The sequence below is a fragment of the Scyliorhinus canicula genome, chromosome 16 (assembly GCF_902713615.1).
Source record: "Scyliorhinus canicula chromosome 16, sScyCan1.1, whole genome shotgun sequence".
Taxonomy (NCBI): domain Eukaryota; kingdom Metazoa; phylum Chordata; class Chondrichthyes; order Carcharhiniformes; family Scyliorhinidae; genus Scyliorhinus; species Scyliorhinus canicula.
This window is the reverse complement of record NC_052161.1, coordinates 52,965,506-52,989,719: the sequence shown is the minus strand read 5'-3', so window position 1 is coordinate 52,989,719 and position 24,214 is coordinate 52,965,506. Positions and strand designations below refer to the sequence as shown.

The 24,214-nt window shown below is 48.8% G+C and overlaps 1 protein-coding gene across 2 annotated transcripts in view; it reads left to right on the top strand.

Annotated features, from left to right (window-relative positions):
* LOC119951075 (coiled-coil and C2 domain-containing protein 2A-like) overlaps nt 1–24,214 on the top strand; it is a 610,180-nt gene that overhangs the window by 530,450 nt on the left and 55,516 nt on the right. The window contains exon 34 of one of the 2 annotated variants that reach the window (XM_038774121.1): nt 14,574–14,708. The exons of the other annotated variant lie outside the window; for it this stretch is intronic. Within the exon in view, the coding sequence (XP_038630049.1) occupies nt 14,574–14,708 (135 nt within the window). The remainder of the gene's footprint in view (nt 1–14,573; nt 14,709–24,214) is intronic. 2 annotated transcript variants of the gene reach the window in all.

Genomic DNA, 24,214 nt, shown 5'->3' with positions numbered 1-24,214 from the left:
AGACTACATAGATGAAAAATGTGCCCTCTTAAGTTAATATCATCAACAGTATTGAAGGTCTTTTTTAGATTAACTTTCTTGTTTGTAAAACATTGTTTGGCAAAATGATTTTTACCTTTACACTTTGTGCAAATGTTTCCATATGCTGGACATTGCCTCAGTAGGTGCCTGTTTCCATAACTTTTACACATAATGGCTGCTTCTGGCAAGTGTTTAAAATGGCCACCGCTGCTGAGACCACATTTCAAGTGCGTCACAACACTAATGGTGTTGGCATCGCTCCCAATTTTTGTGCCAAAGCTCCGTGCATTCAATGTGTTTATATGCTGCGCAGCTAGTTCACTAGAATAGCAAATCTTAATCATATCTTCTAACTGAAGCTAATTCTCCCGTAAGAGACGTTCACATACCTTATCATTATTAATTTCAAAGACAATCTGATCTCGAATCATCGAGGATTTTAATGTTGCAAAGTTTCAAGTTTGTGCTTTTAACTTGAGGTCGGTAAGAAAGCTGTCAAAGGATTTGCCCGTCTTCTGCGTATACCTCTCGAAAGTTTCGTTCTCTTTCAGAGTACAATGATCATCAAACTTCTTAATGATGGCATCATAGCTTTTACCATCTTCTTCCCATTCAAAAACAAATGTGGGCCTGCTACAGTTAGCAATAATGCTATTTTTCATTCATTTAGCTGCACTTGTAATCCTAAGGCTGCATCAAAGCTGCTTAAACGCGCACCAATTACCATCTAAATTACCATCACTTGAAGATGTTGAGGCGTTTTCAAACTTTCCATCTTCTTCTTTTACTGGTTTAGCGTTCTCAGAGATTACTTTTGATGTTCCTCGTTTATTTTTTTTTAGCACCGTTTCCGAATTTGAAGTCGGTGGACTGGATTCTCCGCAGCCCCGCAACAAATCCAATTTCACGCTGAAATCAGGCCCGATGCCGGTCCGGCGATTCTCCGGGACCCGAGAATCGGTGTGATCGTAGAGTACGCCGCGCAGATGGGGGCCCATTGATGGAGGCCCCCCCAGTGATTCTCCGCTCCCGATCAGCCGAGTTCCTGACGGCGTGGTATTAACCTGGTATTGCCAGTCGGGTGCTGGTGCTGCGGCTGCGGACTCAGTTAACGACCGTCCTGGTGGGAAGCGGGGGGGATCGGACACCGGGGGGGGGGGGGGGGGGCCTTATAGGCGGCTGGGGGTTAGATCCGCGCGGTCAGATACTCAGGCGCCTGGCCGATCGGGACATCTAATTGTTCTGTCTGCCTCCGCGGTCCAAGTCCGCCATGGAGCTCGCCGCGGCCGCTGAAGTCCACCGCTGTGCACCTCCGTGGTCTCAAAACCGAAAGTGCGGGGGCCTGTATCTGCCTGAATTACTCCGTATCTCTGCTAGCCCCCTGCTGGGCATTGAATTAGCTGTACTTATTTCCAGGAATCTCCAGAGTAAAACGCCAGTGTTTCTACACTGGCGCGGGGACATATTCCATTTTGGGAGAATCCAGACCCAGGTCTTCAGTTTTTGATTAGCACTTCTGGTACCATGTTATGTTCTAGTATAGAAACGCATGTTATGTTCACGAACAGAGACAATGGGCGGGATTCTCCGACACCCCGCTGGGTCGGAGAATTGGCGGGGGTCGGCGTGAATCCCGCCCCTGCCGGCCGCCGAATTCTCCAGCCCTCCAAAAGTCGGCGAGGCGTGAGTCGCGCCACCCGCCTCGGAGAATGGCGGGGATTGCCATGACTCAATGGGCCCCGGGGCTGCTCGAATTCTCAGACCCGCACTGGGCCGAAGTCCCGCTGCGCTGGTTATTTGCCGGTCCCGCCGGCGTAGATCAGACTAGTTCCCTTACTGGCGGGACTTAGCGGCGTGGGCGGGCTCCGGGGTCCTGGGGGGGGGGGGGGCGCAGGGCAATCTGGCCCCGAGGGGTGCCCCCACGGTGGCCTGGCCCGCGATCGGGGCTCACTGATCCATGGGTAGGCCTGTGCTGTGGGGGCACTCTTTTCCTATGCGTCAACCGTGTCAGCCTCCACGATGGCCGACGCATAGATGAGCCCCCCCTCGCATGCGTGGGGATGATGTCAGCAGCCGCTGACGCTCCCGCGCATGCACAGACTTGCGCCGGCTGGCGGAGTCCCTTCGGCCCCGGCTGGTGTTGCGCCAAAGACCTGCCATGTTGGCCGGCGGGGCACAAACCACTCTGGCGCTGGCCTAGCCCCTGAAGGTGTGGAGGATTCCGCACCTTTGGGGCGGGCCGACGCCGGAGTGGTTCACGCCACTCCGTCCCGCCAGGACCCCCTGCCTCGCCGGGTACGGGAGAATCCTGCCCAATGATTGAGTCGGCGTACCAAAGAACATCTAGTTCTAGACTAGTCAAATTTATTATTGTATAACAAACTGTGGGTTGGAAACTAATGCTAACAAATTGGAACAATCTCAAACACGACTAACCACGATGAATTCTCCCACAGACTCCCCGAGTTACAGAGTCACATGGTATAACTTGCCTGCGACCTAGTGGTCAGAGGTCAAACATATTTACATGAACAATTGCTTATGCATATCACTGCATCCAATTTCCTTGAGATTTTTGAACAAAGCATATATAGATCATTTCAATAAATATTATATATGATATGCATAGCACAGTAATTTATATCATGTACAGTTATATTGTCCATTCAAGATTCAAAACATATTTAAATATACAATTGTTTATGCATATCACTATAAGCACCCCAAGGGAGGAGGAGGTGATGGGTCCTGTGCCGGTGACTCCCACAGATGTGGTGCTGGAACGCTGCAGCACAGACTCCCCTCCCTCCCCTTCTCTTCCTGGTGCATCTGGTGGTCAGCGGGTAGAACAGGGCGGCACCACGACACCTGGGACACCTGAGCAACAGCCGGTTCCATTCAGATCCAGTCGCCACAGATGATGCCGCCAACGGGGATGCAGGTTGCAGGTCGCAGGCCAGGAATCACAGCAGGCCACCACAATTGCTGCTGTACCATTTGGGAAACCACCTAGGTGCAGCGTTAGGGGCTGTAAGGCCAGAAAGTTAGACACCAGCTGATTTGCCATGGGAGCAAAGCACAGTTTGGTTATAGAGACTAGGTCACAAATCTGTAAAGATTCGTTCACAATAAACAACTGTTACCATTTTGCCTCGGTGCTCTATCAGATAGATGTGAGGGGTGGGCTGGTCTGATCTGACTGGGGTGGGGGGAGGGAGAATGGTTGGACCCTGTGGGTGGCAGTGGCTAGCCCCTGTCACTCAGGAGCCAACCCTCTCAGCCGGAAGCGGGGGGGGGGGGGGGTTGCCAGGATGAAGGTGTCGTGCACATTGCTCAGGTATCGGTTGCAGACGTTTATGAAGTGTAGCTGATGGTCACATACCAGCTGTACATTCATCGAGTGGAACCCCTTTCGGTTTGTGTAGTGTGGCCTGTTATCTGCAGGTACTCATAGGGGGACATGCATCCCGTCGATCACCCCCTACACCCGGGACATCCTGGCGATGCTGGCGAACACTGCTGCCACGGTTGCCTGGTCGGCTCGATCAAATTAAAATGGATGTATTGAGCACCTGGGCACATTGGGCTTCTGTGACGCCACGGATGCACCTGTGGACCGAGGTCTAGGAGATCCCGGACAGGTCCCCACTCGGCGCCTGGAAGGACCCCATGGCATAAACGTTTAAGGCGACCGTCACCTTGACGGCCACCGGGAGCGGGTGCCATCCCCCATATCCCCGCGGTGCCGTATGTGCCATCATCCAGCACATATGTCACACTGTCCCCCTGCTCAAGCTGGAGTCTTCAGCATTCCCGGTGTGGCTGGTCCTCAAATGACGGACGGTGCCAGTATACACGAGACCACATACGGCACTTCCTTGGCACCACCTCGGCCTGTTGGGTAGCTCACTCTCCATCCCGGGCGGCTGCCACATGTCCCTCTGTGGCACGCTCCGCTGCTGCCATTACACTGCTGCAGCTTCCTCCTCCTCCTCGAGCAGCGCCCGCTCGTATGGTCGCAGGGCATCCCGCAGGGCTGCGTGGACTCGTAGGAAGGTTGGTTGGATTCTATTATCCATTGTCTGCCGGGGGTAAAAGGCCGAAATGTTAGCATGGTCCGTACTCCTGTGCTCAACCAGGTCTAATGACTAAATGGTAGCCTTGGTTGCCACCATGGGCTCTGCCCCCAAATTTTCCCCAGCACCATCCCTGAACCCCTGGCCATGTTAGTGGGGGCCTCTGGCTTTGGCGCCCGTCCCAGATTCCATTGGTACCATCGGCTTCACTGCACCCACCAGGGGTACGCACCACGGCCCCTGTAGGGGATTTTGTGGGTGTTGCCCTGGGTGGGCTGCTTGTGGGTGGTGGCCAGATTGGGTAGGTGTGATGGAGTGGGGAGGGGAGGTGGCGGAGGGTGGGGTGTCGGGGTGGAGGGATGGAGGCATCCATACAACCGGTGCTACTCTGCAGAACCAGGGGCCAAGTTGGGTGGTCAGTGGGTTTGCAGCAAGATGGCGGCGATAATGGCAGTCCGTGCCTGGGCACCTCCCCAGTCTCATGGGGGAATCACCCTGGCCATTCGGCCCTTTTCCCCCCCCATCCCAGCTAGCCTGGTCAGTATCCGGCCCGGCAACCCTCCCTGTGTCCTATCTCTTCTCCATCCTTCATCAGCAGCGCCGCCAGTTTCACGATTTTTAAAAGCACAACTGAGGAACTCGGCCCCTCGGCGGCGGAGAATTGCGGAGGCACTGGAGAATACCTGGTCAGTCCCGCTAATGATATGCAAACGGTGTTTAGCATACGTGCGTTCCGGTACGCATTGACACCACTGTTGAGGTGACGGAGAATCACAATTTGACGTCAAATGACACCGCTGTCAACTGCCCCAGCAGCTCCAGACACACCACATCCACCGTCACAGCTTCCAAAGTCAGATCGGCCTTCTTGAAAATGAACCCTCCGAAGGCGACGGGCCTGGATGGGGTCCTGGATCATGCACTCAGATCCTACGTGGACCAGCTGGCAGATGTATTCGTGCTATCTTCAACCTCTCCCTACTCCATTCCGAGGTCCCCACCTGCTTCAAGAAGACAACCATCATACTGGGGCTAAAGAAGAACCAGGCAACGTGCCTCAATGACTATCGTCCGGTGGCCTTGACATCGATTGCAATGAAGTGCTTCGAGAGGTTGGTCCTGAAGCACATCCGTACTCCGAGAATGCCTAGATCTACTGCAATTCGCATATCGCCGCAACAGGTCCACAGCAAACGCCGTCTCCCTGGCCCTACACTAATCCCTGGAGCATCTCGACAACAAGGACTCCTACATCAGACTCCTATTTATTGACAGCTCCACATTCAACATCATAATCCCAGCCAAGCTCATATCAAAGCTCCAAAACCTAGGTCTACTCACTGTAACTGGATCCTCGACTTTCTGACCCATAGACCACAATCAGTAAGAATAAACAACAACCTCCTACACAATAGTCCTCAATACAGGGGCCCCGCAAGGCTGTGTACTTATCCCCCTAATACATACCCTATACACACAAGACTGAGTGGCAAAATTTGGCTCCAACTCCATCTACAGGTTTGCTGATGATACAACCGTGGTGGATCGGATCTCAAACAATGACAAGTCAAAATACAGGAGGGAGATAGAGAACTTAGTGGAGTGGTGTAATAACATAATGACAACAATAACTCCTACAATATCAGCAAAACTAAAGAGCTGGTCATTCACTTCAGGAAGGAAGGTGTCATACGCGCCCCTGTCTGCATCAACGGGGCTGAGGTGGAGATTACATAGATTACATAGAATTTACAGTGCAGAAGGAGGCCATTCGGCCCATCGAGTCTGCACCGGCTCCTGGAAAGAGCACCCTACCCAATGTTAACACCTCCACCCTATCCCCATAACCCAGTAACCCCACCCAACACAACGGGCAATTTTGGACACTAAGGGCAGCACGGTAACATGGTGGTTAGCATAAATGCTTCACAGCTCCAGGGTCCCAGGTTCAGTTCCCGGCTGGGTCACTGTCTGTGCGGAGTCTGCACGTCCTCCCCGTGTGTGCGTGGGTTTCCTCCGGGTGCTCCGGTTTCCTCCCACAGTCCAAAGATGTGCGGGTTAGGTGGATTGGCCATGCTAAATTGCCCTTAGTGTCCTAAATAATAAGGTTAATTTGGGGGGGGGGGGGGGGGGGTTTACTGGTATAGGGTGGATACGTTGGCTTGAGTAGGGTGATCATTGCTCGGCACAACATCGAGGGCCGAAGGGCCTGTTCTGTGCTGTACTGTTCTATGTTCTATGCTTTAAGGGCAATTTATCATGGCCAATCCACCTAACCTGCACATCTTTGGACTGTGGGAGGAAACCGGAGCACCCGGAGGAAACCCACGCACACATGGGGAGGATGTGCAGACTCCGCACAGACAGTGACCCAAGCCGGAATCGAACCTGGGACCCTAGAACTGTGAAGCGATTGTGCTATCCACAATGCTACCGTGCTGCCCGTTGATAATGTTGATAATGTTGAGATGGTTGACAGCTTCAAATTCCTACGTATGCATGACAAAAATCTGACCTGGTTCATCCATGTCGACGCTTCGACCAAGAAAGCAGAACAGCTCCTATACTTTCTCAGGAAACTAAATAAATTCAGCATATCCACATTGACTCTTCCCAACTTTTACAGTTCCACCATAGAAAGCATCCTATATGGCTGCATCACAGCCTGGTATGGCAACTGCTCAGCCCAAGACCGGAGAAACGTCACCCAGTGCATCACACAAACCCGCCTCCCATCCATTGACTCTGTCTACACCTCTCACTGCCTTGAGAAAGCAGGCAGCATAATCATAGACCCCCTCCCACCTGGCTTACTCATTCTTCCAACCTTCCATCGGGCAGGAGATACAAAAGTCTGAGAACGCGCACGAACAGATTCAAAAACAGCTTCTTCCCCGCTGTTACCTGACTCCTAAATGACCCTCTTGTGGACTGATTTGACTGACACTACACTCCTGTAGCTTCACCTGATGCCGATCTTTATGTAGTTACATTGTGTACTTTGTGTTGCCTGATTATGTATTTTCTTTTCATGTACTAAATGACCCTCTCATGGACTTATGGACTGATCTGATCTCTTCACACATCTTCTCTACTGAGCAGTACTACACTCCTGTATGCTTCACCTGATGCCTGTGTCTAAGTATTTACATTATGTATTTTATGTTTGCCCTATTATGGTTTTTTTGTCATGTACGGAATGATCTGTCTGAGCTACATGCAGAACAATACTTTTCATTGTACCTCAGTACACGTGGCAATAAACCAATTCAAATCTGCATCCGCCGTGATTTTGGCGTCGGAACCTATTCTCTGCCCAATCGCATTTTGTGATTTTGCTGTTGGCAAATGGAGAATCCCGTCCAATATTTGTTAAGGATACTTTGGTAAATGATTATTCTAAATAGGATGATAGTTATTGTATTTCAATGTGGATTGGAATGTCAAAGAATGAGCCAGAATGCTGACATTTCCAAATGTAGGTAATAATCATTTATTGCAAGATTTGCTTATGAGCAAAATAATTTTATTCATGAATTTGTTACTTGTATGTTAAGGATATTTTTCTATTTGTGAAATTGTTTCTAGAGTACTGTGCTTACTAATATAAAATACATTTTAAGGCCAAAATTCCTTTTACAACAATGCCAGGTTCTCACCCATTAGTGCACTCCAGAACCAAGCCCACTGAAGCATGCAACGTCTTCGTATTGCATGAGGCCAGTGGGGCATCTGACATCTTCCCGTATCTTAACACAGGACTACTTGTGTGCCAAATAGCTTAAGCAGCAAGTAATAGACAGAGCTAAGCAAGTCCAAAACAAACGCATCAGATTTAAGCTCTGTAGTCCTGCCACATCCAGCCATGAATGGTGGTGAACAATTAAACAACTCACTGGAGGAGAAGGCTCCACAAATATCCCATCCGCAATGGTGGAGGAGCCCAGCATATATGTGCAAAAGGCAAGGTTGAAGCATTTGTAACAATCTTCAGCCAGAAGTGCCGTGTGGATGATCGATCACGGTCTCCTTCGGAGGTCCCCAACATCACAGATGTCAGTCTTCAGCCAATACGATTCACTCCACATGATATCAAGAAACGGCTGAAGGCACTGGATACTGAAAAGGCTTTGGGCCCTGATGATATCCTTGCAATAGTACTGAAGACTTGTGCTCCAGAACTTTCTGCCCTGACAGATTATTGATTCATTGATTTATTTGCTGCATTTAAGAATTGATTGAGTGCATAGCTACAGAATGGAATTAAGCACAAGGCCATGAATGTGGAAAGTTAATCATTGTTTCAGATAATGAATAATCTATTGCCATCTCTGCAGGAATTCACGCATTGTTTCATGAAATATTGCAAAAAGTTTCATGTAATGGATAGACCATTGTTCTTCAGTACATTTAGTAATGAAAATGTATCAAATACTGAGCAAGGTTAATACAAGCACCTTGGGCTGAATTCTCTGCAGCCCCGCGCCGAACTCAATTCGTGCGGAGAATCAAATTTCACGCTGAAATCGTGCCCGGCGCTGGTCTGGCGCTTCTCCGGGACCCGAGAAGCGGCGTGTTCGCAGAGTAGTCCGTGCGGCTGGGAGCCAATTGGCAGAGGCCATCCCACCAATCTACCACTCCCGACCGACCGAGTTCCCGACGGCGTGGAACTAACCTCCCATTGCCGGTCGGGATGCTCACACGGTGATTGTGGACTCAGTCCGCGGCCGTCCTATTGGGGGGGGGGGGGATCGGACACTGGGGGGGGTGGGGGGGGGGGGGGGGGGCCTTATAGGCGGCCGGGGTTAATATCTGCATGGTCAGATCTTTAGGCGCGCGGCCGATCGTGGGATCTAATTTCTATGTTTGCTTCCACGGTCTGAGTCTGCCATGGCACTCGGTGAGGCCGCAGGAGGCCGCCGCCGTGCACAGACTCAAAACCAGAAGTGCGGGAACTTGTATCTACAGCTAAAGCTGTGTGAATTACTCAAGGTCCCTGCTAGCCCACTGCAGGTCATTGAATCAGTTCCACTTTTTCCCAGGAATCTGCAGAGTAAAACTCCAGCATTTTTATGCCGACGTGGGGACATAGTCCCATTTTGGGAGAATCCAGCAACTTATCTTTGTAAGATTGGCGCATGTGTTTGGCACACGTTGACACTAAATTAATTTGATGGACATTAGTAAATCTTAAGTAATGACCAATGTTTGATGAAACAAATAATTTTCTAAGTGACAGACAGTTATTTGAATCAATCAGAATTTCTTTAAGAATAAGACTTCATGATTACGGTTTTGTTCCGCATTTATGCTTTTATGAAATTCTGAATAATTTATTGATTTACTAATTTTCTTTATATTTTTCTATGCTTTTATTTAACTCTTTTCACTATGTTCTGACCACTTTATGTATTATTTTGATTCAGTTTTTATGTAAGTGTATCAAGGTGAATGATTAGCAAATAAAGTTGTATTTTGGACACCTCCAATCAACTGGACCGTTGACTCTTATTTGAAGATAAAATAAGAGATCGTATACACCCTTAGCCAAGCAATTCCAGTTCAGCTACAGTACTGGCATCTACCGGGCAATGTGGAAAATTTCCAGGTGTGTCCTGTACACAAGAAACAGGACAAATCCAACCCAGCCAATTACCGCCCTATCAGTCTGCTGTCCATCATCAGCAAATTGAAGGAAGGCGTCATCAACAGTACTATCAAGCGACGCTTACTCAACAATAACCTGCTCACGGACACTCAGTTTGGGTTACGCCGAGGTCACTCAGCTCCTGACCTCATTACAACCTTGGTTCAAACATGGACAAAAGAGCTGAAGCCAGAGGTGAGATTAGAATGACTGCCCTTGACATCAAAGCAGCATTTGACCGAATGTGGCATCAAGGAGCCTGAGCTAAACTGGAGTCAATGGGAATTAAGGGAAATCTCTCCGCTGTTTGGAGTCATACCTGGCAAAAAGAAGATTTGTGTGGTGATTGGAGGTCAATCATCTCAGCTCCATTCCATCACTACGGGGTTCCTCAGGGTAGTATCGCAGCCCCAACCATCTTTAGCCATAAATAACCTCCCTTCTATCAAAAGGTCAGATGTGGGGATGTTTTCGTATGACTGCACAATGTTTAGCACCATTCACGAGTCCTCAGAAAATTAAGCAGTCTATGTCCAAATGCAGCAAGACCTGGACAAAATCCAGGCTTGGGTTGACAAGTGGCAAGTTACATTTGCACAGCACAAGTGCCAGGCAATGACCATCTCCTACAAGAGAGGATGTAAACAACGCCCCTTGACATTCAGTGGCATTACCAACGCTTAATCCCCCACTATCAGCATATTGGGGGGTTACTATTGACCAGAAACTGGACTAGCCATATTAATACTGTGGCTACCAGAGCAGGCCAAAGGCTAGAAGTCCTACAGCGGGTTACTGACCTCCTGATTCCCAAAGCCTATCCACCATCTCCAAAGCACAAGTCAGGAGTGCAATGGAATACTCACCACTTTCCTGGTTGAGTACAGCTCCAACAACACTCAAGAAGCTCAACACTATCCAGGACAAAGCAGTCCACTTGATTGTTTCCCCTTCTACAAACATTCAAACCCTCCACCACCAATGGACAGTGGCAGCCTTGTGTACCATCTACAAGATGCACTGCAGTAACTTCTCAAGGTCCCTCAGACAGCACCTTCCAAACGAACACCACCATCTAGAAGGACAAGAGAAGCAGATACCTGGGAACCTCACTTGGAAATATATCGCCGTTCCTTCACCGTCTCTGGGGCACCATCCTGGAACTTCCTCCCAAAGAGCATAGTGGGTGTATCTACACCTCAAGGGCTGCAGTGGTTCAAGAAGTAAACTCATCACCTCCTTCTGAAGGGCAACTAGGTTTGGGCTAAAAATGTTGGCCTTACTAGCAATGCCCGAATCCTATAAATTAATTTTCAAAAAGCTCCTGCTACTCACCAACTGGAAAAGCTGGTATCTTTGTCCAGTCTGGGATGTGTCCTGAGGGACAAACGTTAGCTCTTCCAGACCATGTTCTTGCTACTGCCATCCATGTTTGTCCCTCAGGAGCCCAGTCCACCGATTTTTCTGAGATATATGACTTTCATTGTAGACTTATTCCTGTGAGGCCAGGGCACTGCAGTTCCTGATGAATCTCTAGTCACATGACTTATGGTGATTGCTTTGCTTTGTATGGATGTGCAAAGGCTCTACACCCTCCGAGGCAATTCCAGAAACTAGGCCCACCAATTAGAACCTGTCCCACCAAAGTTTGTCACCATTCTAATAGACTACCTACCAAATTTATGGAGGAAGAATTTCAGCCTTCTTGTCATAAGACTATAAGACATAGAAGCAGAATTAGGTCACTCAGCCCATCGAGTCTGCTCTACCATTCAATCATGGCTGATATTTTTCTCATCCCCATTCTCCTGCATTCGTCCCATAACCCCTAATCCCCTTAATAAGCAAGAGCCTATCTATCTCTGTCTAAAGAGACTCAGTGATTTGGCCTCCATAGCCTTCTGCAGCAAAGAGTTCTGCAGATTCACCACCCTCTGGCTGAAGAAATTCCTCCTCGTCTCTGTTTTGAAGGATCGTCCCTTTAGTCTGAGATTGTGTCCTCTGGTTCTAGTTTTTCCTACAAATGGAAACATCCTCTCCACATCCACTCTATCCAGGCCTTGCAGTATCCTGTAAGTTTCAATAAGATCCCCCAGCATTTTTCTAAACTCCAACGAGTATAGACCCAGAATCCTTAACCGTCCCTCATATGACACGCTCTTCATTCCAGGGATCATTCTTGTGAACCTCCTCTGGACCCTTTCCAAGGCCACCACAAACTTCCTTAGATATGGGACCCAAAACTGCTCACAATACTCCAAATGGTGTCTGATGAAAGCCTTATACAGCTTCAGAAGTACGTTCCTGCTCTTGTATTCTAGCCCTCTTGACATGAATGCTAACATTGCATTTGCCTTCCGAACTGCCGACTGAACGTGCACGTTAACCTTAAGAGAATCTTGAACAAGGACTCCCAAGTCCCTTTGTGCTTCTGGTTTCCTAAACATTTCCCCATTTAGAAAATAGTCTATGCCTCCATTCCTCCTTCCAAAATGCAGAACCTCAGACTTTTCCACATTGTATTCCATCTGCCACTTCTTTGCCCACTCTCCTAGCCTGCCCAGGTCCTTCTGCAGCCCCCTTGCTTCCTCAATACTACCTGTCCCTCTACAGATCTGTGTATCATCTGCAAACTGAGCAACAGTGCCTTCAGTTTCTTCTTGCAAATCATTAACGTATATTGTGAAAAGTTGTGGTCCCAGCACATACCCCTGAGGCACACCACCAGTCACCGGCTACCATCCTGAAAAAGACCCGCTTATTCCCACTCTCTGCCTTTTGTCAGTCAGCCAATCCTCTATCCATGCCAGGATCTTACCCTTAACACCATGGGCTCTTAACTTATTTGACAGTCTCCTATGCGGGACCTTGTCAAAGGCCTTCTGGAAATCTAAATAAATCACGTCCACTGGTTCTCCTTTGTCTAACTTCCTTATTACCTAATTTGTCAGACATGACTTCCCCTTGACGAACTCGTGCTGACTCAATCCTATTTTATCATGCACTTCCAAGTACTCAGTGATGTCATCTTTAGTAATGTACTCTAAAATCTTACCATTGACCAAAGTCAGGCTAACCGGCATATAATTTCCTGTTTTCTGCCTCCCTCCCTTCTTATTGCATTTGGAGTATTGGGTGCAGTTCAGGTCGCCGCATTATAGGAAAGATGTGGAAGCATTGGAAAGGGTACAGAGGAGATTTACAAGGATGTTGCCTGTTATGGAGGGAAGATCTTACGAGGAAAGACTGAAGGACTTGAGGCTGTTTTCATTAGAGAGAAGAAGGTTAAGAGGTGACTTAATTGAGGCATAAAAGATGATCAGAGGATTAGATAGGGTGGACATTGAGTTCCTTTTCCCCCGGATGGTGATGTCCAGCACGAGGGGACATAGCTTTAAATTGAGGGGAGATAGATATAGGACAGATGTCAGAGGTAGATTCTTTACTCAGAGAGTAGTAAGGGCGTGGAATGCCCTGCCTGCAACAGTAGTGGACTCGCTAACACTAAACGCATTGAAATGGTCATTTGATAGGCATATGGACGATAAGGGAATAGTGTAGATGGGCTTTAGAGGGGTTTCACAGGTCGGCGCAATATCGAGGGCCGAAGGGCCTGTACTGCGCTGTTATGTTCTATGTTCTAAACAATGGTGTTACATTAGCCACTTTCTAAAAGATCACCACCAATGCCTCCACAATCTCCTCAGCTATATCTTTTAGAACTCTGGAGTGTAGTCCAGGTGATTTATCCACCTTCAGACCTTTCAGTTTCCCCAGAAACTTCTCCTTAGTGATGGCCACTGCACTCACCTCTGCCCCCTGATTTTCCTGGAGCTCTGGCATCCCACTGGTATCTTCCACCATGAAGACTGATGCAAAGTAACTATTCAGTTTGTCTGCCATTTCTTTGTTTCCTATTATTACTTATCCAGCCACATTTTCCAGTGGTCCAATGTCTATTTTTGCCGCTGTCTTACTTTTTATATTGAAAAAAACTCTTCCTATCTTCCTTTATATTATGAGCTAGCTTGCACTCATATTTCATCTTCTCCCCCTTATTGCTTTTTTAGTTGTCCTCTGTTCGCTTTTAGAGGCTTCCCAATCCTGGCTTCCCACTAATCCTCGCCCCTTTGTATGCTTTCTCTTTTGCTTTTATGCTGTCCTTGACTTCCCTCATCAGCCATGGATGCCTTGTCCTCCCCTTAGCTTGTTTCTTCCTCCTTGGGATGAATTCTGTTGTGCCTCCTGAAAATCCCCCAAAACTCCTGCCATTGCTCTCCCACTGTCTTCCCTGCTAGACTCCTTTTCCAATCAACTCTGGTCAGCTCCTCCCTCATGTCTTTTAGTTACCAATATTTAATTATACCATTACATCTGATTCCAGATTCTCCCTCTCAAACTGCAGGGTAAATTCTATCATATTGTGGTCACTACTCCCTAATGGTTTCTTCACCTTAAGTTCCCGAATTAAGTCTGCCTCATTATACATAAAATCCAGAATTGCCTGTTCCATAGAAGGCTCCGTCACAAGCTGCTCCAAGAAAATATCTTAGACATTCCACAAATTTCTTTTCTTGTGATCCACAACCAACCTGGTTTTCCGAGTCCACCTGCATATTAAAGTCCCCCATGATTATTGTAATATTGCCTTTTTTACATGCCTTTTCTAACTCTTGATTTATGTTCTCCCCCACATCCTGACTATTGCTTTTCTTGTTTTTCTATTTTTTTTTCTTATTGTAAATTTTTGCATTGTGTTTTCTTTTGGTTTTGAATATTGTTATTTAAAAGGTATTCTGAGTTATAATTTCACACCTTCTATTTTAAAGGGACTGGGAGCTTATGTGATTACTCAAGAAAAACTGAACACCATGATTTGGAATCCAGAAACTGGAGAGTGCTTTGACCAGCATAATGCTTTTTGTCCAATACAAAGTGCTGATTGCTTGATCAATAACGAAAATGTGAGTATTCTTGGACATAAAAGCATACCGATCTCAACGAAAACCAGCTGATCACATTTTTAGAATAACTTGCCTTAAGCTGAATTTCACGATTAAATTTGATTGGATATTAAAATGGACAGGGGGTGGAATGAACAATTATATCCTGAATTTTATCGATCGGGTGGATGACAACCTGAAGGAAATTTTACGAGGAAGTGCTGAGTAAGGGCTGGGGAACCAATCAATTAAGAGCAGCTAGCAGGATATAGTGCTGGCTGCTCACTGTGAGATGTCATTTTTAAGTGCTTCAAAGTAAGGGGTTTATTTCAATGGAGACACCAGTTGAATGGTTCAATAAAAGGCTGAGGCACTCCATGATTCGGTGACATCCTCCTGGAGGTGCTTCTGCAGACAATAAGTAGAAGGAAAGATGTTGGGTGGATTCTCCGTGGACTGACGCCGAAATCATGAAAGGTGATGGAACATTGGGTTGGCGTGAGCCCCCCCATAAGGAACTGAGGTATCCAGGGGCACGGACCATCATTGCCGCGGCCTGCACACCCCACTGACTGTCATGAAGAGTAACACCAGTTGTATGCGTGCCCCTACTGCATCAGTCCCACTCCCCACCCTCATCAACCCCCCCCCAACCGTCCAACACAATCTGGCTGGGGCAGCATGCAAGCCACCCAAGGGTAGCGGCCACAATAGCCACTGCAGGAGAACGCTGAACGGATTGTGTCAGCCACCGGTACCCCTGGCAGCACGGACGGGCAGCAGGGCCAGAGGCCCCCAATGTGCTGGACACTGACGGGGCCAGAGGTGCGGTGGGCATAGTGCCATGGGGAACGGCCCGGGATGGGTATGGAGATTGGGGGGAGGGGTCAGGGGGACATCCGGGGACAGTGGCTGCAGTGCAGACGGGCCCGGTGGACCTGGTTGGGCATGGGGGCATGCACCATGCTAACATGTCTACCTTTTACCCTCTGCAGACAACAGACTTCGGAATCCAACCAGGAATGATGGCCTTCATCCAAGTCGCCGCAGTCCCGGCATAGGCTGTACAAGCTGAAGCTGCTTGAGGAGGACGCTGCAGCAGCTGAGCCTGCCCCAGAGGAACATGTGGCAACCAGAAAGGATGGGGATCTGGCCGCCCAACAGGCTGAGGAGTGAGGTGCTGCATAAGGCCTCCTGTATACCGGCAGCACCTGTCATTCGAGGACCAGGAACGGGCATGCCATCGAAGACTCTGGCTGAGCAGGCGGAGAGTGCGACATATCTGCCCAATCATGGGGCATCTGGCACCACGGGGGAATGGGAGAGGGCACCATCAAGGTAATGGTCACCATGAACATTTACATCATGGGATCCTTGAAGTCACTGAGTGTCCGGAATCACACAGGCTTCACTGCACAGGTGCATGCGTGCCGTCACGGAGGCCCTATATGCCCGGTCACCACAATATATCAAATTCAACGTGGACCGAGCCCACCAGGATGCCCGACAGTGGCATTTGCCATCATCGCTGAGATGCCCAGGTCCAGGGGGTGACGGCATACAAGTCCCCCTAGTCGCACCTGTCCACGACAGGCCGGTCTTCACAAGCTGAAAGAGGTTGCACTCGATGAACGTGCAGCTGTTGTGTGACCATGAGATGCGCATCTTGTGCTTCTGCGCCCGTTACTGGTGCAGTGTACACTACGCCTTCATCCTGGTGCACTCGATGGTTCCTGATTTCTTTGAGGCGTCCTCCTGGCTGAGGGATTGTTTCCTGGGTGACAGAGAGTATGTGCTGCAGTCGTGGCTGATGATGCCTATCCAGAGGCTACAGACAGACGTGGAGACTTGCTACAATGACGCCCATGCTGTGATCAGGGGCATAATCGACCGGTACTTTGGCATCCGAAAGATGCGGTTCAGGTGCCTTGATTGCTCTGGAGGGGCCCTCTAGTATAGCGCTAGGATGGTCTGCCATATCGTGGTGTCCTGCACAACATAATAATAATAATCTTTATTAGTGTCACTAGTAGGCTTGCATAAAGTTCTTGTGAAAATCCCCTAGTTGTCACATTCTGGCATCTGTTCGGGTACACAGAGGGAGAATTCAGAATGTTCAATTCATCTGACGAGCACCGGAGTGCCCAGAGAAAACCCACACAGACACAGAGCGAATGTTCAGACTCCGCACAGACAGTGACCCCAGTGACGCCCCCAAGCTGGGTCCCTAGAGCTGTGAAGCAACAGTGCTAACCGCTGTGCCACATTGCGCAGCAGAGGGGATAAGTGCTGGAGGAAGGGGATGGACAGCATGCCTCATCTGATGAAGACGGTGAGGTTGGCAGGGGCCCAGGCAAGCATGGGAGGCCACACAACTTGTGCACCAGGGCCGATGTGCACGGGACCCTCCAATCGTCCAGGTTCACCGGCTAGGGGGACTAGCCAACGGCACATACATCCCTTTGCCCACCCCAGCCAGCTACCTCCTCCCATGAACACCCTCCCTAAGCAACCCTCCGATTTACAACACCCTCTGTGATTCTTACCTGCCTCACTACAGGGTGCGGGCCCTGGGTTGGCAGTAACAGCTGGTCTGGTCCATCGGATGGAAGATGATGACAACACGCTCTGGGTGAGCCCTGGTGCGCCACATCGTTCAACAACATCTAATTCCTGCCCATGGTAGCACTTTCCACCGTCCACCTAGGTGACCCCTGCATTTGAGTTGGCCATTCCATCACATGGTCCTTTTGAATACCTGGGATGGTGGAGAGGGACGGGGGTGGAGTGGGATGCAGGTGGGACACCGGAGTGGTGAGCACTGGTTAAACTGCGGCCCCTGGTCCAAGCCCATCCCCAACATCTTCCCACCCCTCGCCGACTCTCTGCGACCAGCTCTGACCAGCCCACCCCTCGAAACCTGACAGAGCACTGAGGAAGGTTTGGTGATTGTATATCAGTGTAGATGCAATACAACTGAGCAAGCACTAGAGGGAGCACGGGAGAGCTATAAATACAGAGGAACAGGAAGTGAGGACACACTTCACAGAAGGGGGAACTGGCAGCAGGACACAGGCAAGCAGTATTGAGGTAGCTGTAAGTTAAGCACTGAAGACAGAACAAACTCACAATAAAGCATCTACTCCAACTTTGAGACTATGAGCTTTAGTAAGGCACAAGGAACAACACATGGTACCAGCAGTGGCTTCAGACGCTTACTACAAGATTACTCAAGGAAAAGCTGCAGACACAGAAAGACCAAAATGGCAAGGAAAACTCCTACCGGGCATTTGACTTGGGAAGACCTCGCTTATTCGATGATGTGGGTTGGAACCCCACCTCAGCTGGACATAACCGGTAATGTAAGTAATGTCTGGAAAAGATTTAAACAAGTGTTCGATATATATATCATAGCTAATGATTTAGCAGCAGCCTCAGACGAAATGAAAATAGCACTGCTCATCGCAGGACATGAAGCTAGAGAAGTATAAAATGGCTTTAAATACTCGAAAGCTGAAGGCAGCAACAACTTAGAAATAATAATAATAATAATAAAATTTGAAGAGTACTGTATGGAATTTGAACAGCACTGTATGCTCAGAGGCCAAACTGCACAGGGACTGAGTGATGCAAAACTCAAACAATCACTATCAGAACAGAAAGGGTTCAGTCTAGAAATCGCGAGTGAAAAGTCCAGATCGAAAGGAAAAAGTAACATGAACTTTTCACAAAGACAAAACGCTGAAATCCAGTTCAGATCAAAAGGAAAACGTAACTTGAACTTCTCACATAGACAAAACGCTGAAATCCAGTTGAGATCAAAAGGAAGAAGTAACTTGAATTTTTCACAAAGACAAAACGCTGAAATCCAGTTCAGATCGAAAGGAAAAGGTAACTTAAACTTTTCAGAAAGAACAAAACGCTGAAATCCGCTGTAAAATGGCGTCTGAGCACATTTTAGTCTCTGGGGAACAAAGAACGAAAATTTGCATCTGCGCATGCGCATGCGCAGTTAAAATCCGTTTTGCGTTCTGAGCATGCGCAGTTAAAAAAGTTTTGGTCGCGGATCATTACGTGCATGTCCAGTTGAAAGGAACGAGTGCACCATTCGAAGATGGTGCTGCACATGCTCAAGTCGCGCATGCGCAGTGGACACAAAACCGCACAGTTAAGGAAGGCCGATTTGCGCATGCGCAATCGAATCCTACGCATGACGTCACGAGCGTCATGACGTCTGAGGACCCGGACCACACCCACTTAAAAGGGAAATGCCCGAAAATTAAAAACAAGATACTTAAAGCTGTAAAACCCAATTTTCTTACCTCAAAAGACAGAAAAACGCCTGAACTTACACCAGCAGTTGAAAATAACTCTCACAACACCCTGGAACAAGCAGTCTGCACCACCCAAAGTGAAGAGAACAAAAACAATTCCGAAACAAAAAAAGATGAAGAAAACGATACCAAATCCGAAACAAAAAAAGATGATTTGTTTTAAGAACAATACTACTCAGACATGGCTGAGTTATTCGGATATGCTGATCACAGCATCAGCAACACGGTCGCAAAGCTCAACACGACTCTACTCGTGGTAGATGAATCCAGCACCATGGTGCCATGGCAGATCGTCGATACATTGGATGACAGCAATCCCCAAGACGAAGACGACGCCACACAGAGAGCACAGAAAGACTCCACAGAGAGAGCGAAGACAGGCTCCACAGTGAGACTGATGAAAAACTCCACAAAGAGAGTGACGCGAGCCTCCACAGACAGCTCGTTGAAAGACTCCAAAATGGAAGCAAGCAAACACTCCCTGGCGAACACCATGCATGAACAAGACCAAGAAGGTCAACCCACCATATCTGAGCAACCGCAAGCAGACTATGAAAGTCTACCAAGTTCACATAATCAAGAAGAAGGCAATGTAAATCTACCCACTGCATGCGAAAACAGTGACAATGTGATCACACTCGACATACAGGAGGTGCAGGAGCACAGCAAGACTGACAGATCTCAGCTCGTCTGTACAGAAGCACAGCGTAGGGGCCACCCAAGAGTCCAGAGAGACCATGTCAATAGAAATCATGAAGATTTTGATTCCAGAAGAGGAGCACCAAGAGTCCAGAGAGAACACGTCAATAGAAATCGTGAGGAATTTGACTCCAGAAGAGGAGCACCAAGAAAGCAAAGATGAGGAATTAACTCCACCACAAATGATTCCAGAAGAGGAGTACAAAGACCAACAGGAAAATGAAATGGTGAAGAATTTGACTCCAGAAGAGGAGCACCAAGGAAGCAAAGAAGAGGAATCAAATCCACCGCAAATGACTGATGTCACCAGCATCAATGCAACATCAGATGATTCTCACCATTCTCTAGACAAAACGTTCAATGTAACAGATACCACAAAGGACACTCGCACCAATAACTGTGACAATGACTCAAATTATCCATACGGGACACCCATTGAGCACAACAAAAACAAAAACCACAAGAAGCAGAGCAGAAATGAGAACAACAACAGCAAGAACAAAAGCAACATGAAGCACAATAAGAACAAAAAAAATCGCAAGAAGCACTGCAGAAACAAGAACAACAACAGCAACAACAAAAACTACAAGCACAACAACAAAAACTACAAGAAGAACAACAAAAACAACAAGAAGCATAACAAAGGTAGCAACAGGCACGACAAGAACCAAGACAGAAATGACAAAAACAACAACAAGAACGACAATGAAAACAACAAAGACAGAAACGACAAAAAAAACAACAAGAACGACAACGAAAACAACAAAGACAGGAACGACAGAAACAACAGCAATGAAACAACGACTTGTACAAAATGGTACAACTCTGCACATGAAGGACAATGCCACAGCACACTGCAAAACAATGACAAGACTACAAACATGCCATGGGATGACAATGAATCGCACAGACTCACATCTGCTCCAGAACAAGCAAGCACACCAGCTTTCAAGGCAGATGACACACTAAATCGAAACCACAAGCACAAAACAAAAGTCAATGTCAGTCAACATCAGTGGTTCGACCACTCAAACACCTCGCGATGACGTACTGGTTACTTTTTTAAAAATCAAAATCACCGACAACATTCACAACGGAGTTGCAATATCTATGTCAACACGTCAACAACGAAAAAGAAAAAGATCAATGAACAAATTCATCAAGTTTGGACTCATAAATGTTTTTATTAAGATTGGACTGATAAATATTGATTGGCTTTGTAAAATAACCAATATCATCATCACTTGTATAGATACACATATCATAAGTAATCTAACTGTTTTGTACAATTTTCTTTAACGATGTACAGAAAATATGTAAAGAAAAAAGGGGGGATGTGGTGATTGTATATCAGTGTAGACACAAGGAACAACACAGAACGTTGCAATATTGTGCGCAGGTGTTTAATGTGAACAAAAATGTAAAGCTTTGTGCCTTAGCCCCTATTGCTATACTGTGCTCCGCAACTCATCAGGGTCTCACTTGCTCGCCTGATGCCAACCTACACCCCACCTACTGCCCTCTGCCCAGGACCACCGATCAGGTCCAGTGCCCGCTGCTCTGTTGCGGTGAGGGGCCGCGGGTCTTGAGGTCCTCCTTTGGTTTTCTTCCTCTCTCGGCAGTTGTCCACCGTCTTCTCCTGACTTTGGAGGAGACAAAAAGCACACAGTCAGTCAGACTCTTGCAACACAGGGGGTAGGCAGGTGGTGGCCTTCATGGCCAGGGCACCCGGCCATGGCGGCCAGTATGGATGCTGGCAGGTGGTGCAGGGTGGGGGTTCAGTCACTCCCCAGGAGTGGGGGGAAAGGTTGGAGTTACGGCGTGTTAATGAGGTTTGGTGCCATGGACACGATGCTGCCTACTCACCCTGGCTGCCCTGAGGATGATGTGCAGTTTCCTGCATCACTGCTGGCTGGTCCTGGCGGTGTTGCCCATGGCGCTCACAACACGCCCACCTGCGCCAGGCTCAGTTCACGGCAGCAGGTGGCAACCGCTTTCCCACCATTCCACCATCCATTGTCTGCAGGGGGTGGTTGTATACGCATGCATAACTATGTGCAAGTGGGGAATGAATGAACATATGTATATGGGAAGGTGTCTATCGTGCAGATACAGAGCAAACTGAACAATATTTACAAGATTTAAGTCTATAGATTCAGTCTTTGTGGTGGGCGACGAATTCTTGTCGATCGCCGCAGAGGTGGAGGGGGTTCGCCGGCACCTGGACAGGCGGAATGGCTGCCATCTCGGTGGCCTTGTGCACAGGTGGGATCGCTGCCAGTTCTGTGGCCTCGTGGTGCAAGACGTCCGGAGAGGCATGATGTCATGCGGAAAGGTGCAGTCGGGTGATGAGCACCGAACTTTACGCAGCGTCCTCCTGTTGGGCCGTAAAATGGAGCCATCAGCCATTTGGACAATGAAAAGACATGGGAGCAGCTTGTCTGACGACAACAGTTGGGGCTGACCAACCTCCCTCAGGCAGCTGAACGCGAACAACATCGTCTGGAGCCAGCGCAGGCAGATCCGTGGCATGAGCATCATACGTGATCTTTTGCTGGTCCCTGGATCGCTGCACCTTCTGCAGCACCGTGAGGTGGTCAAGGTCGGGAACATGGATGGCTGGAACAGTCGTCCTCAGGTTGCAGTTCATGAGCAACTGCGCCAGAGCCAAACCAATCGACCAGAGTTGCCCTGTATACCAATAAATGAAAATTGCTTATTGTCACAAGTAGGCTTCAATCAAGTTACTGTGAAAAGCCCCTAGTCGCCACATTCCGGCGCCTGTTCAGGGAGGCTGGTACGGGAATTGAACCGTGCTGCTGGCCTGCCTTAGTCTGCTTTAAAAACCAGTGATTTAGCCCAGTGTGCTAAACCAGCCAGGTTGAAATCCGAGGCTGGGTCTGAAGCCTAACACAGCCACCGCTTGACAATATGGACCCCTTTCTCGGCCTTCCCATTTGATTGCGGGTAATGGGGACTGGATGTGATATGACTAAAGTGGTAGGATCGTGCAAAGACGGACCACTCTTGGCTGTAAAGACATGACCGTTGCCACTCATTACCGTGAGTGGTATCCCATGCCTGCAAATATCTCTTTACAGGCTTTGATGACGGACTTGGACGTGAGGTCCGACAGTTTCACCACTTCTGGGTAGCTGGATAAGTAGTCGACCAGGAGCACGTAATCACGCCCATTGGCGCGAAATTGGTCTATCCCCACCTTGGATCACGGAGAGGTCACAATCTCGTGCTGTTGCAGCATTTCCTTGGGCTGAGCTGGGTGAAACTTCTGGCATGTTGTGCAGTTGAGGACTGTGTGGGCAATGTCCTGGCTAATGCCAGGCCAGTAAACTGCCTGCTGAGCTCTGGGTCGACATTTCCCGACCCCCAGGTGACCCTCATGGATCTGCCTGAGCACCATGATTTGCATGATTTGGGAATGACGATTCTATCTAGTTTAAGAAAGATCCCCTCAACAACCGTCAGCTCATCCTAGGGCAGCACAGTAGCATTGTGGATAGCACAATTGCTTCACAGCTCCGGGGTCCCATTTCGATTCCTGGCTTGGGTCACTGTCTGTGCGAAGTCTGAACGTTCTCCCCGTATCTGCGTGGGTTTCCTCCGGGTGTTCCGGTTTCCTCCCACAGTCCAATGATGTGCAGTTTAGGTGGATTGGCCATGATAAATTGGCCTTCGTGTCCAAAAAGGTTAGATGGGATTACCGGGTTACGGGATCGGGTGGAGGTGTGGTCTTAGGTAGGGTGATCTTTCCATGGGAGAGAGGCCCCCATGGTGCCGGGCACCGACAGAGCCAGGAATGTGGAGAATGGAAGGGGGGATATGCAGGGAGAGGATCTGCAGTGCCAACCGGGGCCACCCTGTTGCCCACTGGACCTGGTTTGGCACAGGGTATGCACCATGTCAACATGTTGGCTTTTCACCCCCTGCAGACAATGGATTGTGGAATACAACCAGCAATGTTGGCCTTCCACCTCATGACTGCACTGCGCTGTACGAGTTGGAGTGCTCAAGGGAGAGACCCTACAGCAGCGGAACCTGCCCCAGTGGACTGCTAGCAGCGGGGGAGGATGGAGAGCATGCCAGCCAACAGACCAAGGAAGATGAGGAGGTGCAAAGGAGGCCTGCATGAGGCCTTGCACCTACCGGCAGCGTCTGTCATTCGAGCACCTGCTGGAATGTGCGTGCCATCGAATTACTCGGCTGAGCAGGAGGATAGTGCGACATATCTGCTGGATCATGGTGCACCTGGCACCGTGGGGGAATACTCCCAGTAGCCGTCAAGGTGATGGTTGCCCTGAACTTTGGGCTCCTTCCAGATGGCGAGTGGGGACCTGTCTGAGATCTCCTTCCATGCCGAGACCGGGGGCATGATTGAGAGGTGCTTCGGCATCCTGAAGATGCGGTTCAGGTGCCTGGACCACTCTGGGAGGGCCACCCTCAACATGGTGGCCTGCTGCATCCTCCACAGCATCA